The sequence below is a fragment of the Podarcis gaigeae genome, assembly GCF_964106915.1.
Source record: "Podarcis gaigeae genome assembly, chromosome: Z".
NCBI lineage: Eukaryota > Metazoa > Chordata > Lepidosauria > Squamata > Lacertidae > Podarcis > Podarcis gaigeae.
In genome coordinates, this window is record NC_139691.1 from 4,222,886 (window position 1) to 4,250,843 (window position 27,958).

The following is a 27,958-nucleotide window of genomic DNA, read 5'->3' on the forward strand; positions in this document are numbered from 1 at the left end:
GAGTGGCTGGGGAAACCCAGCCAGATGGGTGGGGTGTAAATAATAAATCATTATTATTATTATGCAGTGCCAGCTGTACCTGTGCCCTGACCTGGATGCCTTCGAAGAGGATGGGAAGCCTCTTCCACTGGGATTGGCGGGTGACCACCAGCGCTCCAACGCTGCCTTGGCCCTCCAGCTCTCTCACATGTGGCTTGGACAGCAGGGGTATCTGGGTGAGTGGAAGAAGTCATTTTTCACTTTTCGGGGCAGGGCGGGGCTGTGTCCCTCAGAACAACTTCCAATACATAACTGGAACACTCAGGTATAAGATGGAGTAGCCGTGAGAATATGTCATGCTACAATGTTGGAAAAGTATACAACTCCACTGTCGTGTCTGAATTGACTCTGTAAAGATAAAGGGTAAAGGGACCCCTGACCATTAGGTCCAGTCGTGGCCGACTCTGGGGTTGCGGCGCTCATCTCGCTTTACTGGCCGAGGGAGCCAGTGTACAGCTTCCGGGTCATGTGGCCAGCAGGACTAAGCCGCTTCTGCCGAACCAGAGCAGTGCACGGAAATGCCGTTTACCTTCCCGCCAGAGTGGTACCTATTTATCTACTTGCACTTTGATGTGCTTTTGAACTGCTAGGTTGGCAGGAGCTGGGACCGAGCAACGGGAGCTCACCCCGTGGCAGGGATTCAAACCGCCGACCTTCTGATCAGCAAGTCCTAGGCTCTGTGGTTTAACCCACAGCGCCACCCGCGTCCCTGAATTGACTCTGTACATAGCAGCAAAGCAAGGGTGGGGATCCACAGGCCTGGGAGCAGAATGTGGCCCTCCAGGCCTTCTGTCTGGCTCTAAGCACTCTTTCTGGGACACATCCCATCCCCAGCTACATGTCTTGCACGCCCTACCTTGCAGCCTCTTTGAAAGATTACTCTTGCCATGCTGGAATGTGTTCTTGGACTCTGATAATGTCTCTCGCTTGCCTGCATGGAAGATAGAGAATTATTATTATTATTATTATTATTATTATTATTATTATTATTATTTATACCCCGCCCATCTGGCTGGGTTTCCCTAGCCACTCTGGGCAGCTTCCAACAAAATATTAAAATACAATAACCTAATAAACATTAAAAGCTTCCCTAAAGAGGGCTGCCTTCAGATGTCTTCTAAAGGTCAGATAGTTGTTTGTCTCTTTGACATCTGGTGAGAGGGCATTCCACAGGGAAGGTGCCACTACTGAGAAGGCCCTCTGCCTGGTTCCCTGTAACTTGGCTTCTCGCAGTGAGGGAACCGCCAGAAGGCCCTCGGCGCTGGACCTCAGTGTCCGGGCAGAATGATGGGGGTGGAGACGCTCCTTCAGGTATACTGGACCGAGGCCTGTGTTAAGTCTTTGTAGAAACCATCGTGTTGTGTTGTTCTTGCTTGTAAAAGCAGTTGGTGGCTCTTGTTGCATTAGTCAATGGGCCAGAGAGTCCTTTACTTTGACTTGCTCCTACAGTGGTGAGGGTAGCTGATGGGTCTCAAGCCCTCAGTGAGTTAGGGACTTTTCTATCACCTGCATGCGAAGACAGGCCCTAGCAGATTGAGCGGATGGGTAGGTCCAACGGTCAAGAAGGCGGTTTCTGTACATGCTGTAGAGAGAAGTGAGATGGGGCTCATCAGCCTGGGAAGGTAGCCCATATAGGAAGAGGAAATCTCTGACCCTAAACTTTCACAGCCTTGCGGGACATCTTCAGGAGAAGAAAAGGCTAAGGAGTAAACCCTACACAAATTCAGAGTAGAGTCCATAAGATGGTTGGATGGCACCTTGTACACCTCCTTTTGGCAACACTCTGCAGCCAAGTGGGGGCCATATGCTTTCCTTTCCTTTGGACCATATCAGCAAGGCCGAGGGGGGTTCTTGTTGTCTGGGCACCCCAGGACCTCCATACGTACTGCCCAGGCTTGCTCCTACAGTCCCTGGGGGCAATTGGAGCTGAGTGTTTTTTTCAGACAGGGAGGGGGCAAGTGAGCTTCTCCTTTTGGAGTGGTGGCTATTGGTTGGTCTTATTCTTCCTGGGAGTGAAGGGCACGTAGCCTCCCAGTGACCCCTGGTTACTAGGGATTGCAAGTGGAGAAAGCGTTCTTGTGTTCTGGCTCCGCTCGTAGACTTCGCATTGAAGCCTCTGATTGGCCACTGGGAGAACTGGGTGCTGGAGTAGATGGGTCTGTGGCCTGATCCAGCAACCAGGCTCCTCAGCTGTCCTTAGACACCAGAGTGTATGCTTCTCTTCTGGCCACTGGAGGCTGGACAAGCAGGGCCACGCCCCACAATCTTAGTCTGCTCTTGGCCAGCACCTATCTGCTTGCCTTCCTACTCTCATTGAGGCCAGGGGTTGGTGCTGATGGCAAGCCTCCTCCCCTTTAGTCTCAGTGTTGTGCCTTGTAGAACGGAGCAGGAGGAGAATGGGGACAAACTAAGACTAGTTGGCTGTGGCGCCACCTGCTGTTTGTCTCCCTGCCTTCCACCCTACCAGCTCTAACAGACACCACCCATCACTGCTTCTGTTCTTCAGTGTCTGGGCATGCGGAAGATCACAGGCTCGATCCCTGTCATCTCCAGGTAAGGCTGAGAAATAATTCTCTGCTTGAAACCCTTGAGAGCCACTGTCAGTAAATGCTGACTGCATACAGAGCAGGATGAGCAAGCGGTCTCACCCAAATAAGGCAGCCCCTTACACATAACTTACATAACTCAGTTATGTGTAAGTTTGACTTATTATCCTGACATTGTTGTGTTTTAATTTTGAAATAAAAATAATTTTTAAAAATGCAGTTCACTTACAGCACAAAAAAATAGGCTGTATGAAATAATACTTTAGAATCCAGTCTTTTTAAAAGCCATGTGGAGGGGGCTGGGTCAGGGTCTTAAGCCCAGTTTGGTCCAGCAAGTAGAGACATCTGGCAATACATTAGCCTGCCTCCCCAGAGCACATGGTCTCACATTGGTTGGTTATTGGGACTGGCACCATCCACATGTGAGGATAGCTGGATGTGTAGGAAACTAACTTTCCTTGGGGCTATAGTTGGGAAGAGAGCGAACTGATACCAGTCCGCTTTGCAAGGTTGTTATAAAGGTAATGCCTTTAATTTTAAAGATTTAGGTCCTACCTTAATCACAAACGCTTTAAAGTGGCTAAGTTTGATATAATAATAATAATAATAATAATAATAATAATAATTTTATTTATTTATTTATTTATTTATTTATTTATTTATTTCTACATACATACATACATACATACATACATACCCCACCCATCTGGCTGGGTTCCCCCAGCCACTCTGGGTGGCTCCCAACAGAAGATTAAAAGCATAATAAAATGTCAGACATTAAAAATTAGAGCATGCACCACTCTGGTGAGACCGTCCACAGGCAGGTAGGATCTCAGCCAGCATATCAGATGGAGCTGGTAGACAGCTTCCCTGGACACAGAATTGACTTACCCCTCCATGGACAGCTGTGAGTCCAAGATGACTCCCAGGCTGCGCACCTGGTCCTTCAGGGGCACAGATACTCCATTCAGGACCAGGGAGTCCTCCACACTCGCTCGCCCCTTGTCGCCCCAAAACAGTACTTCTGTTTGTCAGGGTTCAACCTCAATCAGCTGCCATCCACCCACCTCCAGACACTCACACAGGACTTTCACTGCCTTCACTGGTTCTGAGAGCTAGAGTGCGAAAGTCTGGAGTTTTTGTAGAGTTTTGTGCCTCTCAAAGACCTCCTCCTTGCTGATTTTTAAAAATATCTTTTTAACAGTGACTTAAATGGGGCTCAAGATATAAACTCTATTAATTTAGTGGTAGCCTCATCTGCTGCCTTTGATTGCTGTTTTTGTCTTTCTCATTAGAGTGTTTGTGCTGAAGGCTTTGGGATATAAATAAATGAATTTTAAAAAATTAGGATTGCAGCAAACATTTAAGTGTTCACTAACAGAGATGAGGGTGCCTTTTTCTGTGTCCGGACAGATATTGGTGAGCTGAAGGCCCCCTGGTTGAGCTCAGAGCTGCCGGCAAAGAGATCTCCACCACTGGCCCCTGTCTTCAAGCCAGGAGAAGCCATGCTGCAAGGTGAGTTTCTCCTTCTCTCTAAGCTCCTCCAATGCTCTAAAAAAGGGGGTCACGGGCCTTTCTCTTGGCTGTTTCCCCACACACTGCTATTGCCCTTGACTTTTGGCAAGCGGTAGTATGACCCAGTGTGAACATTTTGCTTTCACATAAAGGAAACAACAGTGTAGATATGTTTAGCCTCCTTGGCTTTCCTGTCAATTACCTCAAAGGAGGCAGCTCCCACGCAAATGGATGCGGAAGGCAAGGCGTGATACGAAAAGAATGAATTCAAAAATATTTCATTGCTCAAGGCAAGGTCCCAGCAAGAATTATGGCTTACCTTCCCTCAGAACTTGAGGAAACCAACAATGCACGCTTTTGAGGTGGCGATTCCTATCTTGGTGTGCTCTGCTGCTGTTCCGTCAGTTCCCACATTAGACAAAGGAGGAAGAGTGCAGAGTACGTGCTTTTCCCAGTCTCCAGCATCCGCAGTTAGCGCCACGGTGGCGAACTTGCAGCCCCTGCAGATGTGGTTGGATTCCCACTCTCACCCGGCCCAACCAGCATGGCCAATGCTCAGGGATGATGGCTGTTGTAGTTCAACAACATCTGTAGGACCACAGGTTATCCACGCACAGACACAGATGTTTTAAAGGATTTTGTATTTTGTGTGTGTGTGGCTGGTTGACTTTTAAAGCTCATTTTCTGGTCCTAATGTTATGAAGGAAAACGTGTAAGAAAAAACCTCTACACTGCTTGATCCAGATTTTGCACTCAAGGAATGGTGGCAGTAATATGCTAAAACAAGCCTGGCTTCAGGCATGAGGGTATACAGGCAAAATTCCCTCTAGTGAACCCTTTTCTACTTTAATGGGTTTTGCCCAGCTGACCGAGGAGGCAGTGCCCAAACGCCTGGGTCCAGGAACCACTCTTGTAACTTTCCACAACATTCCTCATGGAGCCTGGCTCCAGAGCTTTGTGGGAAATTAAGGCAACAGCTACTGGACCCTTACACTGCCCCCTCCAAAGAAGATTGTCACTGGGCAGGGATGAGCATTGGGCTCACTTTCAGCACCTGGGGCCCTGTCAGCTGCCGCAGAGCGCTGTGTGCTGATGCCAGACCTGTGCTGAAATCAAAATCTGTGGCAGGGATTAAATCCACCTTTCCACTTGCTGTATTCTGGGAACATCAGAAGCCAGTGAAACATTGTGCCTGCTTCCAGAAGTTGTGCTGGTTGGGGCCTTGCTGTGTCTCCCAAGAAAAGGGCAGCTCCACCACTATGGACCAGCTTCTAAGAATACTTTCTGCATGCATTGGGTTGTCCTACTCAGAGTAGACCCATTGAAACGGATGAGCATGACTAACTTGGTAACAGTTACAGATAGGTAGCCGTGTTGGTCTGCCATAGTCAAAACAAAAAAAATTATTTCCAGTAGCACCTTAAAGACCAACTAAGTTAGTTCTTGGTATGAGCTTTCGTGTGCATGCACACTTCTTCAGATACACTGAAACAGAAGTTTCCAGACCCTTCTATATAGTGAGAAGGTGGGGAGGGGTATTACTCAGAAGGGTGGTGGGAATGGGTGGTTGGCAGATAGCTGTGATGAGCCTGTTGACGACTCTTAACGACTGCAATAGGTCTTACAGGAAAAAGCAAGGGGTGAGAAGGTGAAAAATGGCTTTGTCATGTATAATGAGATAAGAATCCAATGTCTTTGTTCAGACCAGGTCTCTCCATGGTTTTAAGTTGGGTGATAAGTTGCAATTCAGCAGCTTCTCTTTCCAGTCTATTTCTGAAATTCCTTTGTAGTAAAACAGTTACTTTGAGATCTTGTATAGAATGTCCTGGGAGATTGAAGTGTTCTCCTACTGGTTTCTCTGTCTTGTGATTCCTGATGTCCGATTTATGTCCGTTTATTCTTTGGCGTAAGGTCTGGCCTGTTTGTCCAATATAGAGAGCTGAAGGACACTGTTGGCATTTGATGGCATACACAATGTTTAACTGTTTAACTTGGTAACGTTACAGTGTTACCTCGGGTCACATACCCTTCAGGTTACATACACTTCAGGTTACCGACTCCGCTAAGCCAGAAATAGTACCTCGGGTTAAGAACTTTGCTTCAGGATGAGAACAGAAATTGTGCTCCGGTGGTGCGGTGGCAGCAGGAGGCCCCGTTAGCTAAGGTGGTGCTTCAGGTTAAGAACAGTTTCAGGTTAAGAACAGACCTCCGAAACAAATTAAGTACTTAACCCAAGGTACCACTGTAATTTCAGTGGGTCTACTCTGAGAAGATCTTAGCTGGATTACAGCCCAGTAGACTTTTCTTCTCTCTCCATGCCAAGAAGGTGGGCTTGGAAGGGGGTCATTTGAAGCACAGATCTGCTTTTGAAGACTCGCTAGCTCAGGCATAGGCAAACTCCGTCCCTCCCAATGTTTGGGACTACAATTCCCATCATCCCTGACCACTGGTCCTGTTAGCGATGGATGATGGGAATTGTAGTCCCAAATATCTGGAGGACCGGAGTTTGCCCATGCCTGCACTAGCTACTAACTGCACCTTCAAAAGGCTGGATTGTCCTGAAATTAGTAGGGTGCAAGAAGAATGAATTTCTAATAGAAAAGGCCCTGTTAGCTTCGTAGTCTGCATTAATTCACCTTATGATGCTATGGAAAAGATCCTACATTGTGGTGGGCCTTAGTCCCAGGAACTGGTAGCTGGGTTGTTATCTCCACCAGACCCTCATGGACCAAATCTGGCAAGTGAGCAGAGCCCAAATCATCTGACCACACAGTGACATCAGATGATCTCTCCCCCTGTCTCCGAAGGTCTTGCTGTTCCATTTTCAAAGCACTGTTCTTTAAGTTATCTTGTTCTATTTATAGTATTGAAATATGTGGAGTTTTTTTTTGTATTTTGTATGTTGCTTTGTTGTTACGAATTTTTTTTTTGTAGTGTTTGTTTCTTTGTTGTAGGCCGCTGAGCATGATTTTTGTGTGTGGAAAAGTGGTATAATAAAAGGAAATAAAAGGAATGAACAAATGACTGTCTTGCGGAGGACTTTGATTGGGACTTTGTGGGCACTGCAGATCATCTGCTTAGTGGTTCCTGCAAAACTTCTTTCGGCTGAACCAGGTTTCTTACGTGCCCCTTGACACTTGATGTCAACTATTCTGTGGGGTGTAGGGAAACTGGGCATGGCTCAGCTGACATGGACCCAACTGCTATTGCCCTTGACTTTTGGCAAGCGGTAGTTTGACCCAGTGTGAACATTTTGCTTTCGCATAAACTAAACAACAGCGTAGACACATTTAGCCTCCTTGGCTTTCCTGTCAATTACCTCAAAGGAGGCAGCTCCCACGCAAATGGATGCGGAAGGCAAGGCGTGATACGAAAAGAATGAATTCAAAAATATTTAATTGCTCAAGGCAAGGACGCAGCAAGAATTATGACTTACCTTCCCTCAGAACTTGAGGAAACCAACAATGCACGCTTTTGAGGTGGCGATTCCTATCTTGGTGTGCTCTGCTGCTGTTCCGTCAGTTCCCACATTAGACAAAGGAGGAAGAGTGCAGAGTACGTGCTTTTCCCAGTCTCCAGCATCCGCAATTAGCGCCACGGTGGCGAACTTGCAGCCCCTGCAGATGTGGTTGGATTCCCAACTCTCACCCGGCCCAACCAGCATGGCCAATGCTCAGGGATGATGGCTGTTGTAGTTCAACAACATCTGGAGGACCACAGGTTATCCAGGCACAGACACAGATGTTTGAAAGGATTTTGTATTTTGTGTGTGACTGGCTGGTTGACTTTTAAAGCTCATTTTCTGGTCCTAATGTTATGAAGGAAAACGTGTAAGAAACAACCTCTACACTGCTTGATCCAGATTTTGCACTCAAGGAATGGTGGCAGTAATATGCTAAAACAGGTCTGGCTTCAGGCATGAGGGTGTACAGGCAAAATTCCCTCTAGTGAACCCTTTTCTACTTTAATGGGTTTTGCCCAGCTGACCGAGGAGGCAGTGCCCAAACGTCTGGGTCCAGGAACCACTCTTGTAACTTTCCACAACATTCCTCATGGAGCCTGGCTCCAGAGCTTTGTGGGAAATTAAGGCAACAGCTACTGGACCCTTACACTGCCCCCTCCAAAGAAGATTGTCACTGGGCAGGGATGAGCATTGGGCTCACTTTCAGCACCTGGGGCCCTGTCAGCTGCCGCAGAGCGCTGTGTGCTGATGCCAGACCTGTGCTGAAATCAAAATCTGCGGCAGGGATTAAATCCACCTTTCCACTTGCTGTATTCTGGGAACATCAGAAGCCAGTGAAACATTGTGCCTGCTTCCAGAAGTTGTGCTGGTTGGGGCCTTGCTGTGTCTCCCAAGAAAAGGGCAGCTCCACCACTATGGACCAGCTTCTAAGAATACTTTCTGCATGCATTGGGTTGTCCTACTCAGAGTAGACCCATTGAAATGGATGAGCATGGCTACCTTGGTAACGTTAATTTCAGTGGGTCTACTCTGAGAAGATCTTAGCTGGGTTACAGCCCAGTTGACTTTTCTTCTCTCTCCATGCGAAGGAGGGAGGCTTGGAAGGGGGTCATTTGAAGCACAGATCTGCGTCTGAAGACTCACTAGCTCAGGCATAGGTAAACTCCGTCCCTCCCAATGTTTGGGACTACAATTCCCATCATCCCTGACCACTGGTCCTGTTAGCGAGGGATGATGGGAATTATAGTCCCAAACATCTGGAAGGGCAAGAGTTTGCCCATGCCTGCACTAGCTACTAACTGCGCCTTCTCTTGGCTTGTCAAAAGGCTGTATTGTCATGAAATTAGTGGAGTGCAAGAAGAATGACTCGCTAATAGAAAAGGCCCTGTTAGCTGTGTAGTCTGCAGACTATGTTCCCCTTTATTATGCTATGGAAAAGAGCCTACATTGTGGTGGGCCTTAGCCCAGGGAACTGGTAGCTGGGTTGTTATCTCCACCAGACCCTCATGGACCAATTCTGGCAAGTGAGCAGAGCCCAAATCATTTGACCGCACAGTGACATCAGATGATCTCTCCCCCTGCCTCCGAAGGTCTTGCTGTTCCATTTTCAAAGCACTATTCTTTAAGTAATCTTGTTTTATTTATAGTATTGAAATATGTGGGGGTTTTTTTTGTATTTTGTATGTTGCTTTGTTGTTACGATTTTTTTTTTTGTAGTGTTTGTTTCTTTGTTGTAGGCCGCTGAGCATGATTTTTGTGTGTGGAAAAGTGGTATAGAAATAAAAGGAATGAACGAATGACTGTCTTGCGGAGCACTTTGAATGGGACTTTGTGGACACCTCAGATCATCGGCTTAGCGGTTCCTGCAAAACTTCTTTCGGCTGAACCAGGTTTTTTACGTGCCCCTTGACACTTGATGTCAACTATTCTGTTGGGTGTAGGAAAACTGGGCATGGCTCAGCTGACATGGACCCAACTGCTATTGCCCTTGACTTTTGGCAAGCGGTAGTTTGACCCAGTGTGAACATTTTGCTTTCGCATAAACTAAACAACAGCGTAGACACATTTAGCCTCCTTGGCTTTCCTGTCAATTACTTCAAAGGAGGCAGCTCCCACGCAAATGGATGTGGAAGGCAAGGCGTGATACGAAAAGAATGAATTCAAAAATATTTCATTGCTCAATGCAAGGTCCCAGCAAGAATTATGGCTTACCTTCCCTCAGAACTTGAGGAAACCAACAATGCACGCTTTTGAGGTGGCGATTCCTATCTTGGTGTGCTCTGCTGCTGTTCCGTCAGTTCCCACATTAGACAAAGGAGGAAGAGTGCAGAGTACGTGCTTTTCCCAGTCTCCAGCATCCGCAATTAGCGCCACGGTGGCGAACTTGCAGCCCCTGCAGATGTGGTTGGATTCCCAACTCTCACCCGGCCCAACCAGCATGGCCAATGCTCAGGGATGATGGCTGTTGTAGTTCAACAACATCTGGAGGACCACAGGTTATCCAGGCACAGACACAGATGTTTGAAAGGATTTTGTATTTTGTGTGTGACTGGCTGGTTGACTTTTAAAGCTCATTTTCTGGTCCTAATGTTATGAAGGAAAACGTGTAAGAAACAACCTCTACACTGCTTGAACCAGACTTTTGCACTCAAGGAATGGTGGCTGTAATATGCTAAAATAGGTCTAGCTGTGAACCTTTGTTACTTTAGTGGTTTTTGTCCAACTGACCGAGGTGGCATAGTATTGAAATGTATTTTTTTGTATTTTGTATGTTGCTTTGTTGTTACGAAATTGTTTTTTGTAGTGTTTGTTTCTTTGTTGTAGGCCGCCGAGCATGATTTTTGCGTGTGGAAAAGTGGTATAGAGATAAAATGAATGAACGAATGACTGTCTTGCGGAGCACTTTGAATGGGACTTTGCAGGCACTGCCGGTCATCTGCTTAGCGGTTCCTGCAAAACTCCTTTCAGCTGGACCAGGTTTTTTATTTGCCCCACACTTAATGTCAAATATGTTCTTGGGTGTAGGGAAATGGGGGTGGCTCAGCTTACATGGACCTGTTGAGGCTGAGGCAGCAAAGACTCCTCACCTTTGCTTTGAAACAACTTCCTCTCAGGAGCTCATGTGCCACAAACTTTTTGGTGCTTCCAGCCTCTGTTGGAAACATCTATTCACTAGTACATTCCCAGACTATTAATGCCCTGATTTTTAGCACCCTGATTTCTGTGATTGTTAATAATTTACTAATGTTTTATGGGTGTGTGATTTATACATTTTTTATTACTTAGTGTTTTGTTATTGCACTGGTAGCAAATGGCTTTGGGTCCTCTCTGGAGTGAAAGGCTGGGTTTTTTACCGTATTTTTTGCCCTATAAGACTCACTTTTTGCCTCCTAAAAAGTAAGGGGAAATGTGTGTGCGTCTTATGGAGCGAATGCAGGCTGCGCGGCTATCCCAGAAGCCAGAACAGCAAGAGGGATTGCTGCTTTCACTGCGCAGCAATCCCTCTTGCTGTTCTGGCTTCAGAATATTTTTTTTCTTGTTTTCCTCCTCCAAAAACTAGGTGCGTCTTGTGGTCTGGTGCGTCTTATAGAGCGAAAAATACGGTGATTTATTTTTCTGTCTCATCATGTACTCCTTTCCTCGGGGGAAATGGGGAAGATGTGAATGTAGCAGCAGATAAAAATAAAGGCCTGTGTAGGTCTTGTTGTAGAGGGCATTGTTCCTGCTTAGCCTCCACCTCTGTCTGTTTTGCTCTCCAGGGTTGCAGGAAGCCGTGTGGCTTGGTCGAAACCAGGTGCTGCACCACGGTCCCGTGACGTGGTACATCGATGGGGCCCACACCACCAGCAGTATACAGGCCTGCGTCCGCTGGTTTCGCAAAGCTGCCCTGAATGAGGAGAAGCCTGCAGAGTAAGCGAGGGTTTGGCTGGGGTCTCTTTCCATTCTGAGCCTCTACTGCTTAGAATAGCCTTATCCTGAACAAGTTGGTGGCCGTCCTTATAACTTGTGAGATCTTCTGGCCTTCTGAGTGTCTATCTTCAACTGAGCTGGGGTGGTGGTGAATAGCTAATGAGACCTGACTTGCATTTGCAGCGGTTCTGAAGTCCGGGTGCTCCTCTTCAACGTGACAGGCGATCGTGATACTGCCGCTCTGCTTAAGCTGCTGCTGGTGAGTTTTCTTGTTTGCTTCCCTCCCCCTTAAAAAATAGGGGGGGGGGGGGAGTGCCTCACTCTGCTTTAACATGGCTTTCAGGACAAACATCAAACCATTACAAAAATAATAATAGTAATATTAAATGATTTGGAATAGAATTTAGAAACAAAGGTCAGCAGCCATTAAAGCAGCAGGGGAAAATGAAATTCATCAGCTTATGTGCAGAATAAATGTAAGAGCTCTGCTGACACTGTGAATGGTCTGGGAAATAAAACAGTGCAGTATATGCTTCCCTGGTGGCAAAAGGACATAAAGTGTGCCCTCAGCCACGACTCCTTGAGGAAAACATTCCACAAATGGGTTTTCTTCAACCCGACCTACCCTTTTAAAGGCTCTGCTTTCTGGCCAATCATTTAGATTTGAAAATGCCAATGCAGCCTTTGCCAAGCTGGTGCCCTTGAGATGTTTTGGGACTGATAGGAGTTGTAAATCTAGACTGGTGAAGGCTGCACCAGAGACGGGGCCTTATAAGAGGTGTCCCCCTCATGTGTGGAACTTCCTCCTGAGGGTCATAGGGCTGGCCTCCATCATAACTGGCTTCCAAGTGTTTCAGCAGAAATGCTTCTATCATTATTTAAAGGTTAAGGACCCCTGACACCTAAGTCCAGTCGCAGACGACTTTGGGGTTGCACGCTCATCTTGCTCTATAGGCCGAGGGAGCCAGCATTTGTCCGCAGACAGTTTTTCCAGGTCATGTGGCCAGCATGACTAATCTGCTTCTGGTGAAACCAGAGCAGCGCACAGAAACACCATTTGCCTTCCCACCGGAGCGGTACCTATTGATCTACTTCCACTTTGATGTGCTTTCGAATTGCTAGGTTGGCAGGAGCAGGGACCGAGCAACGGGAGCTCACCGTGTCGTGGGGATTCGAACCGCCAACCTTCCAATTGGCAAGCCCAAAGCTCAGTGGTATACACCACAGCGCCACCTGCATCCCCCAATCATTATTTACACCCTTACATTTACAACCTTTCCTTCAGCTGGTGCAGGATTCAGCAGCCAGGTTGCTCACTTGGACAAGACGGTCTGAGCACATAGATCCTGTTGATTAGTTTCCAAGCCCAGTTCAAAAGTGCTGGTTTTTATCTATAAAGTTGTATGTGGCTCAGGACCCTGATGCCTCAAAGACCACCTATCTTCATATGTGCCCCCTGTATGGAGGTCTGCTTGTAGGTTGGCAACATGAAAACAAGCCTTTTCAGTGGTGGCTCCCCATTTATGGAATGTTCTCCAATGGAGGCCTGCCTGGTGCCATTAGTACATACCGTATTTTTCGCCCCATAGGACGCACTTTTTCCCCTCCAAAAATGAAGGGGAAATGTGTGTGCGTCCTATGGGGCGAATGCAGGCTTTCGCTGAAGCCTGGAGAGCGAGAGGCATCGGTGCGCACCGACCCCTCTCGCTCTCCAGGCTTCAGGAAGGTATCCGCAAGCCTTGCAAGCCCGGCGGGAGTTCCTACGGGCTCACAAGGCTTGCTGGCAGCAGCCTGCAGCCCCGGCAAGTGTCTGCAACCTTGCGCGCCCGGCAGGAGCTCCCGCCGAGCGCGCAAGGCTTGGGGCAGCAGCCTGTTGCCCGAAGCACAGGGAGCCCTCCGGAGGGCTCCCCGTGCTTTGGGCGAGTGTCTGCAAGCCTTGCGCGCCCGGCAGAAGCTCCCGCCAGGCGCACAAGGCTTGGGGCGGCAGCCTGTTGCCCGAAGCACAGGGAGCCCTCCGGAGGGCTCCCCGTGCTTCGGGCGAGTGTCTGCAAGCCTTGCGTGCCCGGTAGGAGATACCGCCGAGCGCCAAGGCTTGGGGCGGCAGCCTGTTGCCCGAAGCACAGGGAGCCCTCCGGAGGGCTCCCGTGCTTCGGGCAAGTGTCTGCAAGCCTTGCGCGCCCGGCAGAAGCTCCCGCCGAGCGCGCAAGGCTTGGGGCAGCAGCCTGTTGCCCGAAGCACAAGGAGCCCTCCGGAGGGCTCCCCGTGCTTCGGGCGAGTGTCTGCAAGCCTTGCGCACCCGCAGGAGCTCCCGCCGGGCGCGCAAGGCTTGGGGCGGCAGCCTGTTGCCCGAAGCACAGGGAGCCCTCCGGAGGGCTCCCCGTGCTTCGGGCGAGTGTCTGCAAGCCTTGCGCGCCCGGCAGGAGCTCCCGCCGGGCGCGCAAGGCTTGGGGCGGCAGCCTGCAGCCCGAAGCACAGGGAGCCCTCCGGAGGGCTCCCGTGCTTCGGGCAAGTGTCTGCAAGCCTTGCGCGCCCGGCAGAAGCTCCCGCCGAGCGCGCAAGGCTTGGGGCAGCAGCCTGTTGCCCGAAGCACAAGGAGCCCTCCGGAGGGCTCCCCGTGCTTCGGGCGAGTGTCTGCAAGCCTTGCGCACCCGCAGGAGCTCCCGCCGGGCGCGCAAGGCTTGGGGCGGCAGCCTGTTGCCCGAAGCACAGGGAGCCCTCCGGAGGGCTCCCCGTGCTTCGGGCGAGTGTCTGCAAGCCTTGCGCGCCCGGCAGGAGCTCCCGCCGGGCGCGCAAGGCTTGGGGCGGCAGCCTGCAGCCCGAAGCACAGGGAGCCCTCCGGAGGGCTCCCCGTGCTTCGGGCGAGTGTCTGCAAGCCTTGCGCGCCCGCAGGAGCTCCCGCCGGGCGCGCAAGGCTTGGGGCGGCAGCCTGTTGCCCGAAGCACAGGGAGCCCTCCGGAGGGCTCCCCGTGCTTCGGGCGAGTGTCTGCAAGCCTTGCGCACCCAGCAGGAGCTCCCACCGGCGCGCAAGGCTTGGGGCGGCAGCCTGTTGCCCGAAGCCCGGGGAGCCCTCCGGAGGGTGCCCCGTGCTTCGGGCAGGCGTGTGCAAGGCTTGGGGCGGCAGCCGCGGCTGGAGGGGGGAATATATTTTTTTTATTCATTCCCCACGCTGAAAAACGAGGTGCGTCCTATGGGCCGGTGCGTCCTATAGGACGAAAAATACGGTATATTTAAGTGCCAGACAAAAACATGCATCTTTCATCAGGTCTATGGCTTTTTTGCACAGGTGGGATCTTTTAAGGATTTTTTAAAATGCTGGTCTTAATGCATTTGGGTTTGGGTTTTTGCTTAAAATATGGTAAGTCACTTTGAGTTGCTGTGGGAAACAAAAAGGAAAGAGTGACTAATACATTTAATAAATAAGTAAGAAAACTTTATTCCTGACATGCTGTGTTTCCACATGTAAAGGTTTGTTCGGGGTGGGGAACCTGTAGCCCTCCAGATGTTGTTGGAATGCAGCTTCACCATCTCTGACCATTGGCCATGCTAGCAGGAGCTGGTGGGGGTTTGCATTCAGCAACATCTGGAGGGCCACAGTTTCCCTATCCCTGCTTTGTATATACTGGGGTTCACTGAGACATAAGACATGCTGCGGTACAGTCCAAGCCAGACTCAACTTCTGCTTTCTCCCTCACAGGTGTGCAGTGGCTGCTTTTATAATCTTTATTCCTCTTACATTTTCAGCCTTGCCAGTTTGACTATGCCGTTTTCTGCCCCAATTTCACCGAAGTGTCCACCGTGGGAAATGCAGGTCGGTCACAGGGCAGGGTTGGTAAATCGCTAATGAAATATGGAGTTGGGCTAGATCAGTTGTGGGGACCTTTGGTCCCTGCATTGCAGGGGGTTGGACTAGATGACCCTTGGCTCCCTCCCAACTCTATGATTCTAGATGTTGAGGTGCAGCTCCTATCACCCCTGGCCAGGAGCTGATGGGAGTTGTACTCCAGCGACATCTGGAGGGCCAAAGGTAGACCTTCTTTGCTCTGAATTCTGGCTATGATTATAATCTCTCTCCCACTCCTATTTAAATAACTGCAAATGCCCCTCATTGGTTTTCATTAGCTTAAGCGTGCAGGGTTTTAATCTTGTATTGATTTGGGAATCATACAATATGGCTTTTGCTTTAATTTACTTATTTTTTAGTTGTTGCTTTGTTAACAGTGTTTTAGAGATTGTAATTGTTTTGCCGATGGCTTGTTTATTATGGTATATGATTTACACTGTATTTGTGATGTTCTGTTACATTATAGCATGTTGTTATTATTTATTGTTTGTAAGCCACTTCGGGATTATAGAAATATAATCAGTCTGTCTAGGAAATCTAGGATGGGAAAAGTGTCCTGTCTGAGAGAGAAATGGGTTACCTTGTTTTCTGCAATGGTGTTGCTAAGCAGTGGGTCCTATCCTTACTGATCCGCAGGGCAGTTGTGGACCTTCGGCCTGTAGGCCAAATACTGCCCCTCAGCCCTCTGCATTTCGCCAGCCAGGCCACACCCACCTGCCTTAGACAGGCAGTGACATCCAGGTGTGGGGCAGGTAAAAGATGGGGCTGCGTTGAAAGGTTTCAGGTGCCACAGAGCAACTTGTGGACTGCTGTACCTTTGGCCGTGCAGAGTGTGCTGTAGTGGCTAGAAATGCCAAAGGTTTTGAGACCAGGGTTCGAAACCCTAGTCAGCCACAAAGCTCTTTAGGCCAGTTGCTATCTTTGAGCCTAACTTGCTGGCTGCTGAGAAGATAAAATTTAGGTGGCGGACCATCTGTGCTGCCCTAAACACACACACACACACACACACACACACACACACACACACACAAGAGCCTTTAGAGCTGGCAATTTGTCTGTCTAGCCCATACTCTGTTTGGCAGCAGCTCTCCAGGGTCTTGGACAGACACACCAGCTACTTGAACCTTCCATGCCAGGGTTGGCTGAACATGAGACCTTGTGGCATGCAGTGCACATGCTGTGCCACTGAGCTATGGCCCTTCCCCATAAATAAGAGCTCACCTCAGTTTCTGTTGGGGGACGGGATCTCCAGGGCCAATGAAGCCCACCATGCCTCCTTGTTTGGCCTTTCCAAGGCTATTTCACCCAAGCCGTGCCCACCTGTCAAAGACCCTCACATCATATGACGTCCAGTTCAGGAACAGGTGGAGGTGTAGCTTCCTACCGGAAGCAGGCACAGCTCACCACTGGTGCTTGAAGAGCCCTGTGCAGGTAAAAGGTCGCCAGGTCCTATTGCTAAGTCCGGTGATTGACAGGCAAGTGGTTTCACCCACCAGTCAGTGCTGGCCTAGGTAGGGAAGGTGACGTGAGAATTTATTTAGTTATTTATTGCACCCCACCTTTTTCTCCAAGCAGCCCCATGTGGCCTGCATGGTTACCCCCTTTCAATCTGAACAACAGCCCTGTGAGGTAGGTGAGGCTGAGAGGCAGTGACTGCCTCACAAGGTCGCACACAGTGAGCTTCACGGCCTAGTAGGGATGTGAACTCTAGTCTCTCCCAGGTCCTAATCCAGTACTCTAATCACTATACAGTGGTACCTCGGGTTAAGAACTTAATTCGTTCCGGAGGTCTGTTCTTAACCTGAAACTGTTCTTAACCTGAAGCACCACTTTAGCTAATGGGGCCTCCTGCTGCCACCGCGCCGCCAGAGCACAATTTCTGTTCTCATCCTGAAGCAAAGTTCTTAACCCGAGGTACTATTTCTGGGTTAGCGGAGGCTGTAACCTGAAGCGTATGTAACCTGAAGCATCTGTAAACCAATGTACTACTGTACTACTTTGGCCAACCATCCAAGGGAGGCTGCCCCGAAGCCGCGTTAGTGTGGGGCGAGGCGGGTGAGTGGCCCTGGCATCCCTGTGACTCCACCTCCTCTTCTTTCTATTCTTTTCAAAATGGTTGTTGTGTTTGGCCTTACAGATCAGCAGAACTTCAATGTCACCCTGGAGAATGTCCTGACCCGTTGCCTGCAGAACCAGAGCCACTGGAACCGCCTGATGGAGGCGAAAGAGGGCACGGACCCCTGGTTGTCTGCCTCGCCAGAAGTGGAAGGGGTGGCTGGGTGGCTGAAGCAGGCCCCCCTGCACGGCCCCCAGCTCTTCTTCCCACCCTCAGCACGCCCACTCAACGCCAACTCCTTGGTCTTCCCTTGCATTTCCAAGGCCTTGCATTGGATCACCCAAGGGAGGGACCCTCACTTCCAGCCTCCAGCATCCCGGGGGCTCCACCCTCATCCCGCAGCCAGCAGCGGGGCTGTCTTGCTCAAGGAAGCGGCCACCATCCAGGTCCTGGTGACGGGGAGCTTGCACCTGGTGGGCGGTGTCTTAAAGCTGCTCAACCCATCTCTTTCGGAGTAGAGGGTGCTGTTGGACATCCCTCCCTTGAGGCCTGGGTTTGCTGCCTACTTGAAATGTCATTGGGAAGCTGGATCATGCCTTCACACTGATTTCACTGCAGCATGCAGATGGCGGGCTGCCTCCTGAGTCCATGGAACCTCTAATTCCTCCTTAATTTTTTTTTTCCTGAGGAACATGGCTCGACACCTGAACAATATGGAATCCTCCTGGTCAGACATGCTATGCAAAGAAGATGCCTCCTCCAGCAACATTATAGATGCCAGAATTCTCTCCCACCCCACCCCAGCACTGATGTTCTACAGGTGGGGGAAATGGCCACCAGCCTACCACGCAGAGAAAGAGATTCCTCTTCCTTCTCCCCAATTTGGAGATCTTCCTCTCTTCCCTCACCCCCTGCTTGCTTCCTTGTGTGTGGCTGCTGCAGAAGAAGTCCCCACCCACTACAAAGCAGAGCTCACCCGCCTGCCCCCCAGCCACCATCCTGGGCCAAGCACAGTGTGAGTTCTCACTGGCTTGCTGGCTCTTTGTTGTCATCTCTACTGGTCTGACCAAGTCAAATGCATGGCTGGTAGCCTTTGACTGATGACTCTTGCAATGTGCCTTTAGAAAAGAATCTTACTGCTAGCCTCTTTCCTTCACCACCTCATCATCTCTCCTTCTGGAGTACTGGGTATCAACTCAGCATTTTGGTACGGTTTTGAAACACTGTGTTGGTTTTTTTGGTTTTAAACAATTCCTCTTGAGTGAGGAACTCCTGACCTTGCCGTTGGCTTCTGAGAAAGCCATTCAGTGTCCCCCGGAGAGCAGGCTGTGAGGCCCAAGTGCCTGTCTCTTTGGGTTGGAGTTGGAGGAGAGCAACCACTGTGCTCCTGTCAGTGTGCTGCCCAGTCACAAAGTGCACAGCAATGACTGCCTGATGACTTGAGGGAGCAACCTTTTTCTTCTTCATCCTTTTTTTAAAATAACGCCTCTTGGAGAGCAGGGCTAAGTGTTTGAAATGAGAGGTTTTATGCTGTCAACGCTGCAAGCCATTTACTGTTGCTTGGTTTCAGGGGCACAGCTGAAGTCTTTGTACTTTCTCTGATTGCACTGGAAAGGGAGCAGCGTGGGGGCCTTTTGGCTCTCCTGGTGCTGGTTGGATTCACAGCCTTCATGCGCTCCATCCTGCATGCCCAGTGGGTCAGGGATCCTGGCATTTGTAGTCTAGCAACGTATGGAGGACCACTTTCCACCTGCCATCAAATTGCACACAGCGAACAAAAAAGAAAGGGCCCAGAATTTTTTTCTGGGGGGTGGGGCACTGGAATCTATTGTGTGCAAAGCAGTTTCAGGGAGGGGGTCACTGCTCCATGCAGACTTTGACTTCAAAAATAATAATATTTGAAAATCTTCGGGTTGTACCACCCTTGAATATTCAGTGACCTGCTTGTTGCCAAGTATCTCTTTGTCAGAGAGAAGTTTGCCACCTTCTCCCTGGTGTCTTAGCTTCTCTTGCATGGGAATGCTTTCGATGGAGGCCTTTCAGTCAAGCCCCTCCTGCATTCCTGAGTCTTACGATCTGGCTGCAAGTCCCGTCCCTTGCTGGATGGATGGATATGCACATCTGTTTGAAATCTGTGTAATCTTGACATCTGCCTGCAGGGTGAGAATAAATATGCCACAGGGGAACTCTTGGGGTGGTAGCAGAAGCAGAAGGGGGGACGGGACACAAAGCAGACTTGTCAGTGTGGCAGTGGGGGCTCTTCCAAAATGGTTACTCTCTGCTTGTGATACGAAACAAACGAGTTATATTCAACATTAGTCCTACTTAAAGTGGACTTGTTGAAATGAATGGGCATAACTATCTGAGAAATTAGTAAACCCCACCCCCTGGGAACTAGCAGTAATCCTCCAGATTTTTGCTAGCGGATCCTTATGGAGAACATCCCCACCTTTTGCTGTTAACATTCATGCCTTGTCTCTGTGTCCCCACCCCTGCTCTCGTCGAGCCAAATAGCAGAAAGCATCACCTGCTAGAGTTGCAGGAGCTGGCCATGAGATTTATTTATGCTGCTTTTGTCCATGGTACTGCACTTCAGAGTTCTTAGAGCAATTTCCCCTGGTGGTTCTTGTTGTCCGGGATCCACTCAGCCAATACAACGGGTCCAGTGCCATGAGCAGCAGGTTTTGGGCATCTGTCCCGAGCAGCGTGATCTGCCCACTGCTCACATCCTTTGTTACTTTACGACCAAGCAAGTCTCTTCCCTCCTTTTAGCTGTGTGCGTTCTAGAAAGACTCAAACTAGTTCTAACCGAAATTCAACCTTGTTCTGAATTCTTGCTGAAGGTGGTGGTCCAGTAATCTCTCGACCTTCATAGAGCACATTACAGATAGTGATCACCTGCTTTTTTAGTTATTGTACTGCGTCCCAATACAAACACAGAGAGCTTTCCACCCCTCTTCCCCAACCCCACCTAAAGGGGGGAGGAAACTTAAATGGATAGTTCTTAAGAAACACTTTTCTTTTAAAACTGGATTTTTTTTTCCTGATTTCATTTTAAATCTTGTAACTGTTTTTCAAGATTCTTGACTTGTTTGTTCCTTTATAAAAACAAAAAAAACCTGACTGTGTGTGTGTCTTGGAATAACAAAAAATGTTGTTTCTGCCAGACATATGTCGAGTCAGGAACAGGTGCTTTGAATAAAGAACTGACATACTAGAACTCTGCAGTTTGTTTCTGTTTCTCTGCCCTTGGGAGTACCTTGAGATCTGACAGGACAACGGAACTAAAGAGAGTCTCTCCACGCATCAGGTCACCAAAACCCAAGTCCAGAGCGTGCCCTGTACCATGAGCAGGGCCAGAAATTACTTGGGGAAAGACCCATGATTGTCATGGCAGACATGAAGTCCTGAGCCACTCCTGACAGGGGAGCCTCATATTGAAGCCCACTCCCCAGTATAACAAGCCAGAGGGGCTCCAGCACTAATTCCCAGGCCACCCTGCCTAGCTCAGGAAAGGAAACTGTTGAGCAGTGGGGTGGGTGCTACACTCAACAGGATCCCTATTCTGTCCTGGCCACCCGTCTTCAGATACACTCTTGAACCCAGCAGGCTGTGGCAGAGGACACCTGGTTAGGGGGGTGCAATCACGATAGACGATTGCAACTCCACCTCTTTCCCCCCTCCAGATCTTGGCTTCTGCTGTACAAAGAACCCTGGTGGGCAAGGCTAAGAGAGACATTGATGCCCCTGCTCTGCTTCATGCAGCCAGGTCTCTGTAATACAAGCCAGGTCAGCATGTTCCTCCAGGACCAAGTCCTGGGTAGTTGTTGTTGTGCCATTCGCTGACTTGGCCATGAACAGCAGCATTTTCAACCCAGTGAGACTCTTGCCAAGACTATCCAGGCTATTTGGATATGGGGACAGGCAGCCAACACCCAGTTGTGGTGCCCCCTTAGATGATCATTCTCTCCCCCACCCCCATATATATATCTTCCTTCTACAACTTTGGTGGCTCTGAAGGTTGTGTACATGTTAGGTATGTTAAGGTGAGCATGTTTGATTGGCCCCAAGCCGTTCACCTGGATGTTCCAAGCTCAAGTCCAAACAGCCTTCCTAGGGCTGTGCATTAGGTCTGGCCAAAGCCTGAATCCTGAACCGAATTGCACTGATTCCAGGGGAGGGGGCAGGATCCTGCCTTCACCTGAGTCCGGTGGAGAGAGCCCCATGTTGACCTATGTAGAGCAATCCAGGGCTGTTGAGAGACAAGGTGTCGGGCGAGAAGAGCAATGGGCTGTTTGTAAAAGGGCTTTTGAACAGCCCTGCACTGAACTTTGGCTGCATTTGACTGTTCCCTAAAGGGAGATATACACAGTCAAACTGAGCAGGATTGAACCCTCCTGTCACCAGCTGGTGAGCAGAAGATTCAGTCTCTGGCTACAGGTGTCAGCTTCACTATTATGTTCTCCCTAGGATGCCCTGGGAAAGCAGCACTTAGCCAGCCTGAACCTTCCCGCTCTCTGCTGTGCAGTTGGGGAAGGAGATGCAAGGAGACTCCGTTGCAAAGAGGTTTTGTGTTTAGAGTTTCACCCACTTTGCATGAGGAAAAGAAATAACACATGAACTTATAACCAACCCACAAGATATGCCACCGTTATTAACTGTGCTGCTTCAGTTTATTAAAACTCGGCTGTGTTTCCTTCCACCACTTCCTGGACTGGAACAGCCAGTGGTTTTAAATGCACTTCAACTTGCAAAGCTTAGAATGGTCACTAGGTGTTGCTGTGATTCTTCTAGTGTGTATGAAAGCATGAGCATACACTTCAAACACCTGAAGCACTGTCTGTGCAAAGACATGCTCTCAATGACCACATCTGCATAATAACATCACCCCATTGCTTCCAGAGAGGGGGCCTGTCTTACATCTGGAAAGTCCCAGGTTCAGTCTGGAATTCCTGGTTGCAGGTGATTCTCTGCCTGAGACCCTGGAGATTGACTGCCAGTCAGAGGTAAAGATGTCTGAGAATAATTGAATCATAGAATTGGAGTGTTGGAAGGGATCTTGAGGGTCATCTATTCCAACCCCCTGCAATGCAGGAATCTTTTTGCCCACTGTGGGCTTGAGCCCATAACCATGAGATCAAGACTCTCAGGCTCTACAGACTGAGCCATAGAAGTAGACGTTCCCAATGTTTACTTACTTGTCCCATATCCAGGATGGAAATCAAGCTTTTTTCTTTCTTTTAAAATATTTTTTTATTAGTTTTTACAAGAACAAATTTAAAATAATGAGGAAAACAATTTTAACATACCCATATATGAGATTCTATGAATCTCGTGACTCCCCCCGCCCCGTTCCCTGCATGAGTCCTTAAAATAATTTCCCTAAGACTACATATCATTACGTTCTCCACAGTTTTCATCTCTCTAAATTATCCATATATTTCGTTTCTTTACAAGTTATTTTTAAAGTCCAGCTACAATGGTTTTGTTTACAATGGTCTCCTAAGTTACAAATTTTCCGCATTCTCTTTTAAAGTCATTATCTTCTTGATTCCTGAGACATAAATGGTGACACGTCCCCCCCATTTGCATTATATTTCCTTTGCATTGAGACCAGTGGTGTGGAATAGTGGAATGAATTGTGTAAAATTCTGCCTCAGTGGGCAGTTTTTGTTAGAAGTGTGGCAGAATGGAAATGGCGCTGCATGAATGGACATGGGCCAGAATGGAAGTCAGGGCCTTGTTGCATCCCTAGTCAGATAAATGTTATTTATATTACTTATGCATGTCCCACTTTTCCTCCAAGGAGTTCAGGGTATCACACATTATGATTAAGTGGAGAGAGTGTGTGTGAGAATGGCGGGGATCAAGGCCATCCAGTGAGCAATGAGATAGGAAACCTGGCCCAGGGGTGAAACTAGGCTTACTTCACCCAGCTGAAATACCCAGTTTGGCACACACACACAGAGGCTGGGAGTCTCAATGGCACCCCTCTGGAGGCTTCACCCGTAGCTATGGCTTTGCCTGGCCAGAGAATCCAGCTGTTTGATTACAATTTCCAGAACAGAATCCAGGCTCCTGGATCACCCTGGCTTAAGGGACACCCACTATGGAAGGCAGACAGAAATGTTCTTTTTTGAACTTTTAATTAAACTAATAACATTAATTTGCTGAATATCCTCACTAGGAACCCAACTTCCGATCTGGTTGGCTAGACATTTTCAATCAATACATCCCCTCCACAGACACCTCTGCAGTGATGCTGGCATTAAAATATCCTGTTCCTCTTCAATAAAAGAGAAAAAGGGAGGCCAGATCGCGTCAAAGGTATATTTTTGGAGATGCTCTTGATTACTCATCTATGGTATGTGAGGCGTTTTGATAGAGCAGCGCTCCAGATATTAATAATCAAAACTTCTATTGGTATATTGGAGGTTTCCTTCTGTCGTTGGGCAACAACTAGTCTAGTTGCTGTGAACAGAAAGGAAATTAATTATTTAGCTTTAAGAGTAGAATTGGGGGTCAAGTCTAGTGATGATAAGGCAAGTGCCAAATTAGGAGGGATAGACTGTTTTGTGATTTTGGAGGTCAGATAAAAAGCTTTTTTGCAAAATGCATGGACCACGGTACACTCCACCAAACGTGAAAATAGGAACCTCATTCTCCAGAGTCTTTCCAACATAATGGCGAGCTTAAAGAATTTATCTTTGCAAGGCATGTGGTGGTCCCATGTCACCAAAAGATAATTTTAAGGGAAATTTCCTAGAGGCGAGCTGTCTCACATGGAACGAGAAAACGCAGGCAACCCATTTTTAAAAGTATCATTGGTGGCGTTGGTGGACTTCGAACTCAGTATTGGCTCCATCACCACTGCTGCCTCTGCTAGATCAGCCCTTATTTAAACACACAAATTTAACAAATTTGTAGATCTTGAAACAAATGTTTTCTATAGAATTAGAGGTCTGTTTGTAAAAGGTAAAGCAATTTTAATAGAGGACCTGGGACTCAGCTACATTAGTCAAAATACAGCATTATAAATCCGTTATGACACTGTGACACCAGATGGCGTTGTAGGGCTGAAATCGCAACTCAATTATATTTTCAATTGTAACTTTACAACTGTTTATTGCAGAGCATTTTCAGAGAGTCTTTTATAGCGGTGTAAATCTAGCCATGGTGCCAAAGCTGAAAGGCATAAAATAGTCCTGGTTTCAACTGGTTCCAACTATGCACTTTTGCAAAGTATCTGGAATGAAGGGGTGAGGGCTTGAGAACATTGACACCTTTTGACTTGCTATGTAATAGACCTAGCCATGACACAAAAGCGGCAGTCTCAATAATATACCGTATTTTTCGCTCTATAACACGCACCTGACCATAACACGCACGTAGTTTTTAGAGGAGGAAAGCAAGAAAAAAAAATATTCTAAACGAAACAATGGATGTATGATTTTTATGGTTCATGCTGTGGCCACAGATGTGATCTGACAGTGAGTTTGGAGTAGCCCAATGCAAAAATCCTGAGGATCCATGTGGATCTGTGCTTTGTAACCACGTTTTAAGTGGGGAGGGAAGGAAAAGCACTCAAGGGACAAGGAGCACGCGTGGGGTGGGTGGAGAAGGATGCTGCTAATAATGAAGAAGAGGGGTATAAGGGGAGAAGGTTCCTCTCCTCTCCCGCTTTGCTCCTTTAAAGCAAGCAGGCTCTGCTTTTTTCCCTCCTCCCCGCTCATCCCCAGCTTAGCGAGCTGAAAAACTTTGCTGCTATTTAGCTAGCTGAGTAGGGAGGAGAGAGGGACAGAGAGCCTGCTTGCTTTAAAGGAACCAACCGGACAGGAGCCGCTTACACTCATGTAAGAGGCTCCTCTCCTCTCCTGCTTTGCTCCTTTAAAGAAGCAGGCTCTCTGTCCCTCTCTCCTCCCCACTCAGTGGCTCTTCTCCCGCTTTGCTGTTTCAAAGCGAGCCACGGAGGAGGGAAGGAAGGGGAACCATGGATCCTCTGCTCACGACTGCAGCAGATCCCCCCCGCGACCCATAGGCATTCCCTCCATAACACGCACAGACATTTCCCCTTACTTTCTAGGAGGAAGAGTGTTATGGTGCAAAAAAATACGGTATGCTATGATATTAGACAGCTTTTTAGGAAACACAAAATATATTTGAATGAGATGGGAAACTGACATAGGAACTGAAAGCGAAGTGAAGTGAAAAAGCATGGAAATCTATGCGGCGTAATCCATCTTTAGAAATGTTTCTATTTGAGGCTTAGGCAAATTAATGGCACAGGTGCTCCGCAGATAAAGATGATCTGTGACAACTCAAATTCAACATGTAATATATATTTATACAATCACTGAGCTTACAGGTTTGTTCTACACAGAAATATTTACAGACCAAAACACAGATAGACCCCTTCATTGGTGGAATAACTGGCCCTGATGCTGCCTGGGTTGCTGAGGAAGGGGCTTCCTTTGACCACCCTGCAGAAGGTCTCACAATGTCTCTTGGGCTTGCCTTCTGTGCTCTAAGCAGCTCTCCTGGGTGTATGTGGCCCAGGAGGCATGCTAACAACAGAGCACACGCCTGCAGGGCAAATCTGACAGTTCTGTTTTCTCTCTGTGCTCCCCCTCCCCTAACCCCATTCTGAAGCTCAGTTATCCACATTTCAACATGTCTGCATTTTTTTATATATAAAAAAGGCCACGAAAACCCCACCAGCATTTTAGTGTGAATTTCTCCAAATATACACATTTTTGCAAAACATTTCCCCCTAACTGAATATACTTCTGTAGGTTATTTTCCCTAGTACTGTATATGCTTTCTAATGCACTTTCTACCCTAATGTATGCCTCTTTCTACAAATTACTGGGCTTGAGGACTGCATTTGGGGAAATGTGAATTTGGGGAGGGGGATATCGAGGTCAGGTTCCACTGGCTGATAAATTCCCACAGCTGAGTGGCAGAGCAAGTGCTTCGCATGCAGAAAGACCCCGGCATCTCTAGGTAGGACTGGGGGAGATCCCTGCCTGAACCCCTGGAGAGCTGCTGCCTGTCATTTTAGACTGAGCTAGATTGTCCCTGGTCTGACCTGGTATACAGCAGCTTCCAATGTTCCTAGGACTGCAGCCTTGCAGCAACTGTTCATCCATAACTCTGCAGTTCAATTTGTGCAAAGCTCCTCCTACCCACAGCCTTCTTCCTGTGCTGGTGAAGCTAAACCTGTTTGATGTCCTCCCCACTCTGCACATCCCAATGAAGGTTCTGCCTGTCAGTCTAAATGTACTGGGCTGCTTTTCTTCCAATTTCTGACCTGTATTGGGTCAAGCACTCAGCTCAGCAAAATGTTACAGAAGTCTTTTCACAAATTGCCCCACATCTCAATATCATAAAACATATCCATAAGTGATTAGACACAGAATTATTTCCTTGTATACATGATTACAAAACATATTCTATGTATAATTATTTATATCTATATCTATATCTATATCTATATTTTGGAATAGAAAGGGTCCGGACTCCTTGCCCTTTGTTTTGGTAAAAGGCAGTGCTACCTCCCTCTCCCTTCTGGTCCAAACTTCTCTCCACCTACTTCCTCATCAGAAGATGGTGGGACAAATTTACTGGCTCTACTTGTCCCTCAGAAGGTTCTTATACTGAGTCTTGTGGATGTGTAAGACTCCCAGTTTTGCACTTGTATGCAATTTGAGATTATGGGCAGAGGTGGTAGCTTAAGCAACAATGGTAGCCCTCCCTGAAGCCTGTTCAGAAACTGGTTCCTGTCTTGCCTTTCCTTTTATTTTTGGAAGCTATTAAGAAGTGTCTCCACTGGACCCCAAGTTGACGATGGGCCAACAGCTTCCTTGCCCAAATTTCTCAGCCCCTTAATCACAGGTATGGAACAAACAACCAGCTTCTAAAACCAAAGGCATGCTACATTCTGTTTATGGATCAACTTGCTCACACTGCATGGTTCTGGGTAGACACTGGTTCTCCTGGGATAGGCTTGCAACCTTTGCAGCCAGAGGCTGGCTACTCTTGCGCCGCAGGAGGTACAGGCCAGATATCTTTACTTGTGTGATTGCTCTGCTTCTCTTGGAGATCTTGATGGCTGTCCAAGGAGTTGGTTTAAAGTGCTGGCTGAAAATAGTCACCCCTGAGTATTAGGAGCTTTGGGATAGGGAGGGGGGAAACCATGAAACCTCTTTGCTTGTTTTCAGCTCTTTCCATAAAGGCTTTCCCTGTGCCTGACCCAGAGGAGTTCAACTTGTCCGCTGTTCTGACACTGCCCACAAGGAGGTGTCGAGAGTCAGTTGTGCCCAGTCCTTCGTTTGGGGGCCCGCTATGCCATGCTGCTGGTGGAACAGGGGGTGCTCTGAGTGCTGCCGATGCTGTGGTTGGTGCTGCTGCTCTCTGAGGCTGGGGGGTTTGCTGAGACCGGTTGCATCTTGGCCATCGGACCTGGAATTCAATCACCAAGTTGCGAAACATGTTAAGAGGGATGGGGTGTGAAAGGGATGCTCTACAGCTGGCCTGACTAGGGGTTGACAAGGGAACAGAAAACACATGGTAGCACTTCCTTATTTGGA

At 48.3% G+C, this 27,958-nt stretch overlaps 2 protein-coding genes across 6 annotated transcripts in view; one reads left to right on the forward strand and one right to left on the reverse strand.

The window, feature by feature from the left end:
* The window catches only part of FPGS (folylpolyglutamate synthase), a 51,150-nt gene extending 30,561 nt beyond the window's left edge, over positions 1-20,589 (forward strand). For all 4 annotated transcript variants that reach the window (XM_083721760.1, XM_083721759.1, XM_083721761.1 and 1 more), the window contains exons 10-15: positions 68-215; positions 3,999-4,100; positions 11,322-11,472; positions 11,656-11,731; positions 15,214-15,280; positions 17,451-20,589. In XM_083721760.1, the coding sequence (XP_083577886.1) occupies positions 68-215; positions 3,999-4,100; positions 11,322-11,472; positions 11,656-11,731; positions 15,214-15,280; positions 17,451-17,887 (981 nt within the window). In that variant the 3' untranslated portion in view covers positions 17,888-20,589. The remainder of the gene's footprint in view (positions 1-67; positions 216-3,998; positions 4,101-11,321; positions 11,473-11,655; positions 11,732-15,213; positions 15,281-17,450) is intronic.
* Positions 20,590-25,692: 5,103 nt separating this feature from the next.
* The window catches only part of ENG (endoglin), a 52,637-nt gene continuing 50,371 nt past the window's right edge, over positions 25,693-27,958 (reverse strand). For both annotated transcript variants that reach the window (XM_083721762.1, XM_083721763.1), the window contains exon 15: positions 25,693-27,830. In XM_083721762.1, coding sequence (XP_083577888.1) covers positions 27,712-27,830 — 119 coding nt within the window. In that variant the 3' untranslated portion in view covers positions 25,693-27,711. The remainder of the gene's footprint in view (positions 27,831-27,958) is intronic.